At 34.7% G+C, this 12486-nt stretch overlaps 1 protein-coding gene and 1 pseudogene across 1 annotated transcript; one reads left to right on the top strand and one right to left on the bottom strand.

The window, feature by feature from the left end:
- Positions 1 to 5839: 5839 nt before the first annotated feature.
- On the top strand, positions 5840 to 6736 carry LOC128989223 (caspase-1-like; annotated as a pseudogene).
- A 2439-nt stretch (positions 6737 to 9175) lies between these two features.
- On the bottom strand, positions 9176 to 11728 carry LOC128989713 (uncharacterized). Its single transcript, XM_054411717.1, has 2 exons — positions 11021 to 11728; positions 9176 to 9457 (listed from the first exon to the last, which is right to left on the bottom strand). Exons 1-2 carry the CDS (start codon positions 11660 to 11662, stop codon positions 9266 to 9268), a joined length of 834 nt encoding a protein of 277 aa, XP_054267692.1. The 5' UTR covers positions 11663 to 11728; the 3' UTR covers positions 9176 to 9265.
- Positions 11729 to 12486: the final 758 nt, after the last annotated feature.

Below are 12486 nucleotides of genomic sequence, written 5' to 3'. Positions count from 1 at the left end.
CTCAACACAGATAAAACACAAAATTTGCTTTTTAGTTTAAAAAACACCCCATATAATTTTAATCTTGATTTAGTTACAAGTGCTAAATTCCTAGGTATTTATTTAGACAATCATTTAACTTGGAGCTCACATATAGATTACATTAGTACGAGACTATCAAGAGTAATCTTCTATATATTTAATACACAGTTGTAACACTGTTTTCTCAGTAATTACTGGACCGATCCCCAAGATTTATGTCTCAAATTAAAGGGGATCGTGTGTAGATTTGCCGAACTTCCTTAGAATGTAGGTTTTTTCTAAGGGCTACGACCTACAGCCCTTCAAAGGTCGAGTCAATACAATTCTTATTGAAGAATATAATACACAGTTTATAAATTATTCGTCAGCTGTTTAATGTTTGTCAGACATTTGTTATTATTTTTATAACCTCACTTTCAGTATGTCATTATTAATCTAGGAGTTCCTGTTTATAACACACAATTTTGATCCTGGAAATGTGTATTTGTTAGCTTTTTATACCACAATGTATTATTTATAATTGTATTTGAACATTATTTGTATGTTTTGGTGTACATTTTGTATTTTTGAAATGTTTTAATTAGTTTTCCTGCAAAGTGATCTGAAGGAAAGTGGTAATTGAGTTTAAGTTTGAGTATGGAATGTGAAATAATACCCTTTATAGTAGGGACGGAAACTTATTGTTTTGATCATTGTAAATTATTCTCTATTGCCACCAGAACAATCATAGGGAAATGCACTTACAAGTTGTACAGATAATTGTTAATGAGTGGGAAACATACAAACCTTTTTTCTTAAGTGATTAATCTTACTCAAGATCAGAGTTTGACGTTCAGCAGTACCAAATTTTACCTTCACACGCTGACATACGCTGAGATGGTGGTGTTGGTGGAGTGAGTACGCTGGGATACGTGGAACTACAATTTATCAGTGAACTATACCCTAAATATTTTTTTCGAGTAGGGAAGTTGCTTGAGAAACTGTGACACTTACGATTTCGGGTCTGGCGAAGAAGTATATGGCTTTATGTTTAATGGCAATGTTGACTCGGGTCATTACAGCGTTATAAAGTTTTATCATTAACTCCAGGGTGTGAAAAATACAAAAAGAAAAAGAAAAGGTAATCTTTAACCGGGCGTAAAGAGACATACAAAACGAAAAAAAAAACATGTAGGGAACCATCGAACCAAACAAGTAAAGAGCGGTAACTTAATGTTGTTAAATGTGCTCAGGAAGTCCCTAAAAAAACACCGACTCTTTTGAATTGTGTTAGTTAAATTGGATTCGTCACTACAGAAAATCTACGAATTTGGAGTCAGATCAGACTAACAGGGACACAAATATATTCTCCTTATGTTGCCACAAGGGGAAGGTAAAATGAGCTCCTTATCAACATTTTGAGTTTAAGGAAAAGCTTATCAATGGGGCTACAGTGACTTTGAATAAAGTAGTGAGGGTCAAAAGAAAAACACAACTATTTGAATAATATACTATCACACAACTCTGCATTTGAAATGGCGAGTCGAGTCTCACTTGCATAAACATCTGTCTGGTAGGTAGTGGTAGTCTATATAATTTTAAGATCCGGGACTCCCTTTACCATCGGTTTGGACCATTAATACTCTAACATTGAACCAAAGTATGCCCAACTTTATATATACGACGTAAACACAGCTGTTACTCACATAATGGGTCAAAAGTTCGTGAAATGCGACCAACTGCTGATGTGTGATTTACATGTAAGTGACTATATTTATTTCATACAACAAATGTAATAAACAAAAACCAGTTTAAAGAGTAATTTGAATTAATATAAGTAAAACATTAATTTGGTTAAACTTATATATTATGGTTTGATTACCATAAAATAGTTTATACAGGCCAACTATCAGTTCTATTTCATGTAAAAACTTAAGCAACCCCTAAATAAAATACAAAGATAAACAGTATTTGTTAATTGTTATGTTTTTTATTGCTGACAATATTCCCGTGGCGGAGCACGGGCGGTTAACTAGTATATCTTATGAGACGCCTTATAAACATTATTCCTAAAAATTACATCAGAAGTACGTACTTTGCCTTTTTTGAATCTATCATTCGATACGGTTTAATACTGTGGGGAAACTGCTCAGGAATTCAGGACATTTTACTGCTCCAAAAGAAGGTGATTAGAATTATGGCTGGAGTACATTTTAGGGAACATTTGCTACGGGGTTTAAGTTGTATTTAATTTTAATTACTATTTGGATGTAATTATTTGGGTTCCAATAAGTTAAGTTAAGCTACCTCGTTTTTGATTTTATACTTAGGGTCTAGATTATTGCTGTACGGTAACCAGGAAAAATAAAAACATAAAATTGAGAACAACAATGGACCTTTATTTAAACATAATGATTTGAAACTATACTTACAGAACTCAAAAGCAAGCATAAGTTAAGATATTGATAAATTTAGAGATTGTTTACGAATTTTAAATAATAAGACAAGCCTACCTATATGCTTTTAAATTATTGATATGTAATTTGTGGCTTAAATAAATTAAATTAAATTAGATTAAATCTGGCCTGTTTGAGTGGTGATCTGAAGTTTCATCGTTGACTACGGTTCCGCAGCTGAGCTGTAACTAGACGACAGTCTCCCACTGTAGACGGTACGGTGATATCAGAAAGAATAGTTCGATTTCCCCAAGACGTATCTTTGATGCCGAGCCGACTCAGTCTTTGCGTAAATAGTAGAGGTTGAAAATACCCAACGTCGGTCTGAAGATAAATATAAACAGCTAAATCATCAAATCCACCCTCACAATAGACGGGAATGTATGTTCACAGGTACAACAGCACTATCGAATATTGTCGCTAATAACGTGAAGATCACACAAATCGGTTTCACAACACAGAAGAATAATATGTAGTGTAGGCGGCACAAGTTGGAAACACGTTCACTTTGTCCACTGCAGCACGAGAGTACTAATCACCCTTACATCGGAGCCAAACAATAATACGTCCATTCATCTACAGTGGTATACCTCGACTCACTTGCCATGTGCCTCTCAAAGCTCACCTGCTACACCTAACCCCTATGGTTCGAGCTCTCCCATTGGCTGCCGAACTCACCCTCGGCTCCCGAACCTCCCTGAAGATATACGAGACGGTTTTGCGTTGTCGCATTGGCGCCATCTATACAAGCCTGTCCCAACAGGAAAATTGTAGATACTCCTAGACTACATTTTGTCACGTAGGCCAAGTTAATTAATAGAATTATTTTTTATATTAAATATTATCAAATTACCAAATGACCCATCACACATTGCAAACCACTTTTTAGGCAGCTTTAGATTTTAACCGTCATAGACTTATTTGAAATCACAGTTTATATATTAAAAAACTCTCATCTATTAAAATTCAAAGATAAAATTCATAATTATAATACCCGAAACAAAACTAAAGCAGCGATTCAATATTGTCGCTTAACTAAATCGTTGGATAGCCATTAAAAATTTACAATATCTTTGAGCCTATGATTAGAAAATATTCAATAAATCTATTTAAAAACAAACTCTATAATTGGTTACTAGATAACCCATTTCATACATTAGATGACTTTTTAAAAATTTTTGAAATCAAATTTTAACATAATGTAATCTTTTCACTTATTTTATTTAATTTTTAATTGTATTATTATTACTATTACCTTTTAATATTATTGTATTTTACATGAGATTTTTAGAGGTATTTAAAATTTAGTTTCTTAAATGATTTACTCAAATTTGTCTAACCTCTTTGATTGCTTGACAAAAAAACTTGAACAAATTTTTGTTTGTATTTAATTACTGTTGTTGGAACTTAACTATTCCTAATTAATATTATTTTATTCTTTTTTCCCTTCATTTTAAGAAATTTATTAAGCTCTTTTTTAAATGTTTTTATGTTTTATTAATAGATAGCGTAAAAGAAAAAAAAGTTAAGTTAATTTATCATTTTAATTTTACATCCTCTAGATACTTAATCCTAAACTATATTGTATTGTAGATGTGTAGTATGTATGTATATGACGTAGGCCTATACATAGGCTGATGTGTTGACTTTGTCAATGATTTGTGAAAATCCAAAAGACAAATAAATGATATGATTTGATTTGATTTGACATAACCATGCGCACAAGCCGACTTCAAAACAACAACTGAGGCGTTTATACTCTGTTAAGTCTAGGATCTAATTTAAATCCTGCCATTGGCGAGGATCTAAAATTGTGCTGTTTTAGATCCTAGACTTAATGAATTTTGTTAAATCCTTGACTTGGAAAGAGAAAAGAATCTAAGTTAAGTCCTAAATCTATATATCTTTCACTCGGAAAGTCAAATTTTAAATCCAGAGTCTAACCAGCCTAATAAACGCCAGAGTCTATGAAGTTCTGGAGTTCGCTAACGCCCTGACTCGGAAAGCCACTTTTTAAACTCCGAGTCTAAAGCTGGTTTAAGTCTAGAACTTAGCTAAACCCAAGCTTGGAAACCGGTCCTAAATTTGATGTCAGATCCCAAAGATGAGTGTAGTGAGTCGGTGGCTCAGTCGGTAGCGTCACGAACTTCAGACCCAAGCGATGTCGTGGGTTCGGATCCTGGTCACTGCCACTAAAATTTATCAGCACAGTTCACCTTTGTACTGTACCGGCTCACTCCTTGCTTTGCTGTAATCGTTCCACGCACGGGCGGTTAGTATGTGGACGGGCAAATGCAAGGTTAAAAGAGGCCACCAACCTCTTAAAAAAAAAGGAATCAACACCTTAGTGAAGCAATAACCAATAACATCAATTACCTACTTAATATTGATGATGTTACATGGAAAAGATGTTTTACCTTCATTTTTAGTCAAGCCTCTTTACCAGTAGCTTACTATATAAATTACAAAGAAAGCTGTGAGCAATTTTTACATTTCTTTGACTAAACATAGCCTTCCTTTTAAATAACACAAATTTAGGCATTGGCTACACAATGTAAATAAATCACCTTAAACAAACTCTTTCAAGTAAAAAAAAATCACCTGTTAACTTATTGGCATTGACCAGCAGTTTCATAATCAGTTTAACCAAATATTATCATTCAACCATGGAAGCATAATGGTCTCCTTAAATTTTCAGCCCGTTGGAAATTGACCTGAGGTAGAGCCCTTAAGAAATCCATTCATACTTTTCAGCAAATCTACATACCCTACTCTAAGCAAAGGGTGTATGTGATTTAACTGTGACGACCCATACAATCCTGGTTACAAAGACACGTTTGAAAACCCGCACAGTTGAAGCGCATTTGTTTAAATGATTAGCAAATTTTGATTTCATTTAGGAGGTTTTAGAAGGTTCATCTGGGAATATTATATTGTTTGACTGAAGTATAATCTATGTCAAACCGTTACCAAGCAACAAACCACCCTAAATTGGAATTAAAGGTTAGAAAAATTATCGTCCCTTTAAAAAAAACACAACCAACCATAATTATGACTGATGAATTTGTGAGGAACAAAATTTCGGCCAGAATACCACAAGCTCCATCCAAAAGTAAAGAATCAAAATTCATGTTTTCGGCCCCTGGACTATATTGTTAAGACAATAATAGGTTTTTTTACATACCTCAGTCAAATAGTCCAAAAATGGTATTGCTCAACAGCTTACATGTTTCGTTGCGAAGACAAGCTTTGATAATGTTGTCTTCGCAACGAAACATGTAAGCTGTTGAGCAATACCATTTTTGGACTATTTGACTGAGGTATGTAAAAAAACCTATTATTGTCTTAAAAGTAAAGAGTCGAACAAGAACACGTATTATAAAATGGATAACCCACGTCGCGGAGTAGCCGCCATATTCAGCTATCAACATCCTGGACGTGATAAAGACGTGGAAAGTCTGCGTCGGACATTTGATAATTTGAAGTTCGATCTTCAATTCTTTGTTGACTTGACATTCTTCGAAATAACTACAGCTCTGGCCGACATCAGCCAAATGGATCATTCGAAATGTGACTGTTTCTTGTTAGTCTTCATGAGTCACGGTCTAGAAGGGAAGCTGCTAGCCAAAGACGTGTTGTTCGATGTGAGTCACCTCTAGTCATATTTCACCCCGGAGAGAGCACCGAGTTTGGCCAACAAACCGAAGATCTTCGTAATAGATGCTTGTCAAGGTTATGGATTTATGAGTGGAGTCAGAGTAGTGGCAGATGAGGGGTCGGAGAAGTCAACTCTGATTCCAAGTTATGTTTTACCCTCTTCTCCAGACTTCCTTCTTGCCCTCTCCACCATCCCTGGATTCGTATCCTGGAGTATCCCCACGGCAGGTTCATGGTACATTCAAACCCTCTTCACTTATTTGGATCGCTTTGGAACCGAACAAGATTTAGTCACACTGTTGACCCATGTAGGGAGAAGGGTTGCACTTGATTATGCTGTTGAAATCAGAGACCAGACATGGCATAGGTTTTGGTCTCTGATATCAAAAAACTCTAATGTCATAAAACAAGCTCCATCCATAATTACGTTTCTAGTCAAGAAGGTGCAGTTTACAAGAAAAGGACCAAACAAAATATGTGGTGATAGAAGAAGGAAGATAAGTGATGACTTAGAGACAACATGTGAGGGTGAGGTGATAAAACTTGATAACGATGGTGGACAAAACGTCAACCGTTTAAATAAAAATTAATTAGACAGAACTGCAAACCTTTTTTGGTCACTATCGGAGACCCAAAAGACACTGTTCCAAAAAATATCATCGGAGCAGGGTTTTATTTAGCGGCATTTCCTATTTGGAATAGTTCCTAATCTGTACTTCCTTTGGGAATAACGCGGTGAAAGTTTAATTTTATTTCGAAACAGTACCTGACCGGCGCTTCAATTTCGGAATAGGCTACCAATCTTCGGAATAATTAAATAATAATAATATATTATTCACAGAATAGTGCGTGAATGGTGCTTCTGTTTTGGAACAGTGCCTGACCAGTGATTCCGTTTAGAAATATTGCGTGAATGGTGCTTCTGTTTCGGAATAAGTGTCTGACCGTTACTTCTGTTTTGGAATAAGTGTCTGACAGTACATCCGTTTTGGAATAGTGTCTAACCGGTGCTTCTGTATGGGAGATGAGATGTACCTTAGAGGCGCATGTCTTTTAGAGCTGTGCCACCTCTAAGCTTCAATCAGTTGCGGATCCAGAGGACGGCGAAGGGGGCAACCGCCCCTCGGGCATATATATACATACTGCATGTAATACAGTAGTGCATACACATTGTGTAAAATAATTTAGCACACTAACTTTGGACAAATAAATGATAGAAAACTGCCATTTTGGAGACTAAGTTTACACAAATGTTTCAGGGGGGTACCCCTGAATCCCCTAGACCCCCCAAGATGGCCCCTCTTGTGCCATGCCTACACTTTGATTCGGTAAAAGGACATAAATGATGAGCACAAATTTGACTGTATCACTTTAATAATGTTATCAATTTGTAGATAAGCAATTTTTGTAATTTAACCCTCCGAGTGTCCATAGTTTAGGCCTTAATGTCCACCTATTTTTGGCCCCTTTGCAAGGTTTTATTAAAACGGATCTGAGAAGCTTAAAACAATGTTAATTCTAATGTTCTATATACCATTTTGTTTGGAAAATCATGGGCTTCAATATTATATATAAAACATAAGGAACATTTTTTCAAAAAAAAATTTTTAGGTAAAAAAAATATAATTTCGAAAATTTTCAAAAAAAAAATAAGTTCGCGCTCAATGAAATTGTATAAATTATAGGCCTATAAATATTTGAAAATAGCCACTTTGTTCTAAATTTAATGAGGATTACAAATATATAATCATATAGCGAGGTAAGTTATCAAATAAATAAGTTATGAGCGAAAAACGGATTTCAGTACATAGCGTTTAGCTAAGAATGCATAGCCTAACCATAGCTAGGAATCTGGCTGATAATTTACATCAATATCACTACCTACTTCTTCAGGATCATCAACCAGCACTTCAAAACCACTTAAATCTTCTTATAATGCACCACGTATATCACTACTGTCCATTTTTACCACTAAAAACGACGATAAACTTACTAAAACACACAAGGCACCGACGTAAAATAACCAAGATGGCTGAAACACGAACGTCAGCTGTCTGCATCAATTATGATCGGCTAGGAGAAAAATACAGCGCTGAGACAGACATCTGGAGACAGCTTAGAATGTAACGGAAAGAACGATACCTAACTCGATCCAGTTCAATCCGATTCAGTCAGTTATAGAGCCTTCGCCGTAAACGATGTCTGCTTGTCGAAAAATCGGCAAGTAACACTATACAAAGTGTGGTGCTTGCCGAATTTTCGTTAAGTAACACTGGGAGGGTTAAAATGTATTTACTTCTCACTTAGCATTTTTACACAATGAGAGAAGCTCAAATAATGAAAAATAATAATTTGAATTAATTATCGTGATTATTAATTAGGTTTTTTCATCTATTAAAAAAATTATAATTACTATAAAAAAATATACAGTAACCAAACAAAATACAGTCAGTAAGTTATCTTACAAATCATAAATTCAGAAGAAAAAATAGTTAGGTGTCAGGCTTAATATGTAAAGAGCAAGCTTGTCTCAGTCTTATAATAACCCAGAAAAAAATAACTGATCGTTGACCTTAAGGCTGCGCTTCACCTGTCTGGCACGCGCAAAAGCAAGGGTTTACAATGTGTTCTTTAATCTTTCATTATAATACCAGGGTTACAAGCAACACTATTTGTAAGGATTTAATCTTAAAAATGTAATGATTTTAATTTAAGATAATTTTGAAGTTGGTGAAATTACAGGTAGAAAATACTCTGGATGTACTGGATGGATAAAAGACCTAGCGTAATTGTCATTAGCTGATTCAAAAGATTAATAAATCTACAAGAACACATTCTTTACTCTAATTTATTATTAGAGTAAAGAATGTGTTCTTGTAGATTTAGGGCCTATTAATCTTTTGAATCAGCTAATGACAATTACGCTAGGTCTTTTATCTATCCAGTATAAAAATAAAATATAATAATAATAAAATATAATAATAAAATATAAATATAAAATAAAAGCTTATTGCGTTTAAGGTCACATAAGGTCACACAAACAATGAGAATGCAATAAGACAAAATTTTCTCTACCTGTTACTTGTGGCCGAACTTGTTACAGGAACTTTTGTTATTTTTCAAGTAAGACAACACAAAACACTCCACTGGTGTTAAGTTCCGTTTTTAACACCTTTGGTTTCCTCACCCTGTTGTTCTGTATTTCTTGAACTATCAATCTTTTTTGGAGTTTCAGTTTTCTTCGGTGGAAGTATTTGAAAACGTATATCTGGGCCCTTACTTCGTTTCTGAACTATTCTTCCATTAATACTAATTTCTCTTTCAATAATTTTGAAAACATTTTCCTGAAAAACAGTAAAACAGCTGAATGTTGCATATATCCTATGATAGATTTAAATGTTTCAAATGAATACATTTAACAGAATATTCTATACTTTTTAAACAAAATATTAAAATTACAGGCCAGACTCAGTGAGAAACTTTAAGCCTTCCCAGACGACTAATAGGCCTTGCTAATATGTTTCCAGAAAGCAAAATAATTTATAAATAATAATATAAAAAATAATAATAAACTCAAGATTTGCCTATTGGGTCTGATGATGATTGGAGTGTCCAATCGAAATCGTTCACCACTTACCATCTTTTTTGTAGGTATATTTACTGTCTTTTGTGAGTAACAGTAGGCCTATAAGCGTAAAAATTGCAACGTTATAAAATTCCGTTTCACTTGCCTTTTCTGTTATTAAACAGAGTTTTTAAATGGCACAGCAAGTTTGGTTGGTTATTTTAGGTTAGCTTGGAACAGTTTCATTTCTTAATCCATAAGTTAATAGACTATATTTTAGTCTAAATAAGATCAATCGTCAATTTGTAATAGATCATAAAGGAAAACAAAAATATCGATATTTAAAAAAAAAATCATTGATAGGCCTACCAGAAAACCTTGCTTATAGCTCTATGGCTGATGTAAAACTACAATTTTAAAAGTGTGTTCTAGGTAGGCCTACCGTAAATTAAACTGGTAGGCCGTAGATTATTTATTTATTTTCTGGATTTTAAGATATAATCAGTGAGAAAAAATAGGCTTCATACTAGGCCTAAGTTGTAACTTAATATTGGTCGAGAAGAAATAAATTGGAAGTTGTAAAATAGCAGTTGCTATGCTAGGCTACTTCAATGACGAGACGTTAACCGACAGACCGCCACCGCCCACCACCGCACCGTGCAGAACACATCATAGCCGAACTGTTCGTGGGGAATTGTTATCTCTATCGCTGTCAAAACGTATCGTTTGTAGGTTAAGTTAAATTTAAATAAATTTAACTGTCATAACCAAACTTTAAATAATTAATCTGTCTAACTAAACTTGCTGATAACAACATTAAGTTAGTTCTGTTCATAAAATAAAATTATAAATGTCTCAAAATCAATTATATAGCCTAATTTTTTAATTAGTAAAACTAGGTACCGTAGGTAGGGAACCTAACCAAACCAACCAAACTTGCTGATAATGAAAAAAATCGAATTAAAAAGATAATGCCTAGGGTGGGTTTCGAACCGGCTACCTTCGAATTATCAGCCCAGTGCGCTATCCACTACACCACCGAGACCGATGGCTGTACAACGTAACGTTGCGGTAATGGTGTTCGTAATGGTGGGCGGTGGCGGTCAGGAAGGGTTTCTCTTCAATGCTGAGTACTGCTATGTTAACCTCTGGTGGTAATGAGAGTGGCGCGACGGACAGTTTCTGATTACACAGAGGATAAGCGTCCGGTCACCAGACGCGTATCCTCTGCTTTTTGATTATCAGCCAAGCTCAATCCTAGTTGACTAAATACATTTTATGAGCAACCTAACTAAAATGGTCCGATAACTTGAGCCACAGATAAAAATATGAAGTTACTTACCCCATTTTTTGAATCACCCGTTATGACTACTTTGACTTCATGTCTCTTCTCTAACCATTTTAGCATCATTTTGACCTTTATCAACACATCGTGTTCAGCAGTTGAACTTGTTAAAGACACTACTTTATCTCCCTTAGTGGATTTCCCCTTTTCTTTTCTTGATTTTGAATCCCCCCAATCAGTATCTCCTTTTAGATATTCAGACTCTGTCACTAACTTGTAAACAGCTCTTCCCGTTTTTGGGTCATAATCCATTTCCTTGCTAAGTCTCATATTTCTTCTTTTTGCTAATTTTGTGGCTTCTTCTATGGTTGTGACAGAAATAAAGTTTCCATCTGATGCTAATAAAGAAATATAAACTTTCAATTCTTTTTTCTTTTTCGTTTGGTCAGGTTTAGCATTTTCTAGGCTACTTTTATCATTAGCTGGATTAAAATTGCTAGGCCTACTTTGTGTTGAATAAGTTAACCTAGACGTTACCTCTAAGTTCTGAAATGATGGTACTTTACCAACCAGCTCATTAAATGGTGGAATAAATTTATATTGTTTTGGATTGGACGAACATACATACATAAGTCGATTTTGTACACACGTCCGGCACTGAAGCTTAAATCCAGCCCATATAACGAGGCCTAGGCGCATTTTATTTAATATTTCACAGTACTATGAAACTTAACCTTAAAAACAAGTTGACATTACAGCATTTGATTTAGCAGTATTGGCAGGAGTAGCCCCCACCCAAGAGCGAAGAGCAAGCTCAGTAGCAGTCAGTGCAGTAGTAGTAGCAAAACTGAAACTGAAAATCAAATTTTTTTAACATTAGTCTTATGGGTTGCTAGGTAACCATGTTGGCTGAATTAAATAACAAGGAAAAAGTAAACAAAAGACTTGAAGTTGTAGCATGTGTTCATAATAAGCCAACTACCCACAGTATACTAGCAAATTACAAATACAGTACAAAAGGAAAAACATCCTATTTAGCAAAGATTATACTGAAGATTACTCCCAGTAGCAGACAACCAAAACAACGGATTTTTTTAAATGGAAATGGAATGAAATGAACTATAGGTGGAGGAACCGGAACCGGGGGTACAGGGAACGGCAAATCACAGTCAACATCAGCAGTTCGGTCAACACACCCAAAAACCACCAAATATTGTACACACACTATATACAAAAGTTTATCTTTTTTTAAAGATATATTTTACGATTCTTGTTTTGCTTTTTGGTTGAAATAAGGATTATTTTGTGTTAACTATTCAAAATACTAAAGGACAAGTAATAGTTTACACATCCCTTGTTATACTCTTCAGTTAAAATAGCATTGCTCAACTGGTTGACAAATAACAATGTAGACCTACTGTAAAAACAGGGATACGCCTCTATTCACAAAAGCACACAAAACACCGGACACAAAAGCTGATCCATTAATAAAAAAAAATCAGATGGTCGATGGCAATGGTAAG

Source organism: Macrosteles quadrilineatus, unplaced genomic scaffold, assembly GCF_028750875.1.
Source record: "Macrosteles quadrilineatus isolate MER2022 unplaced genomic scaffold, UCM_ALF_1.0 Scaffold_3__2_contigs__length_128488019, whole genome shotgun sequence".
Taxonomy (NCBI): domain Eukaryota; kingdom Metazoa; phylum Arthropoda; class Insecta; order Hemiptera; family Cicadellidae; genus Macrosteles; species Macrosteles quadrilineatus.
Note: the sequence above shows the minus strand (reverse complement) of the source record. Positions and strands in the feature narration are given on the sequence as shown.

What these genes read in the sequence shown, in the direction of transcription:
- LOC128989713 (XM_054411717.1), bottom strand. Translation starts at nt 11,662, where the DNA reads ATGCGCCTAGGCCTCGTTATATGGGCTGGATTTAAGCTTCAGTGCCGG. An exon ending in CGGGTGATTCAAAAAATGGG is followed by an intron (nt 9,458 to 11,020) that starts GTAAGTAACTTC and finishes ACTGTTTTTCAG; the next exon opens with GAAAATGTTTTCAAAATTAT.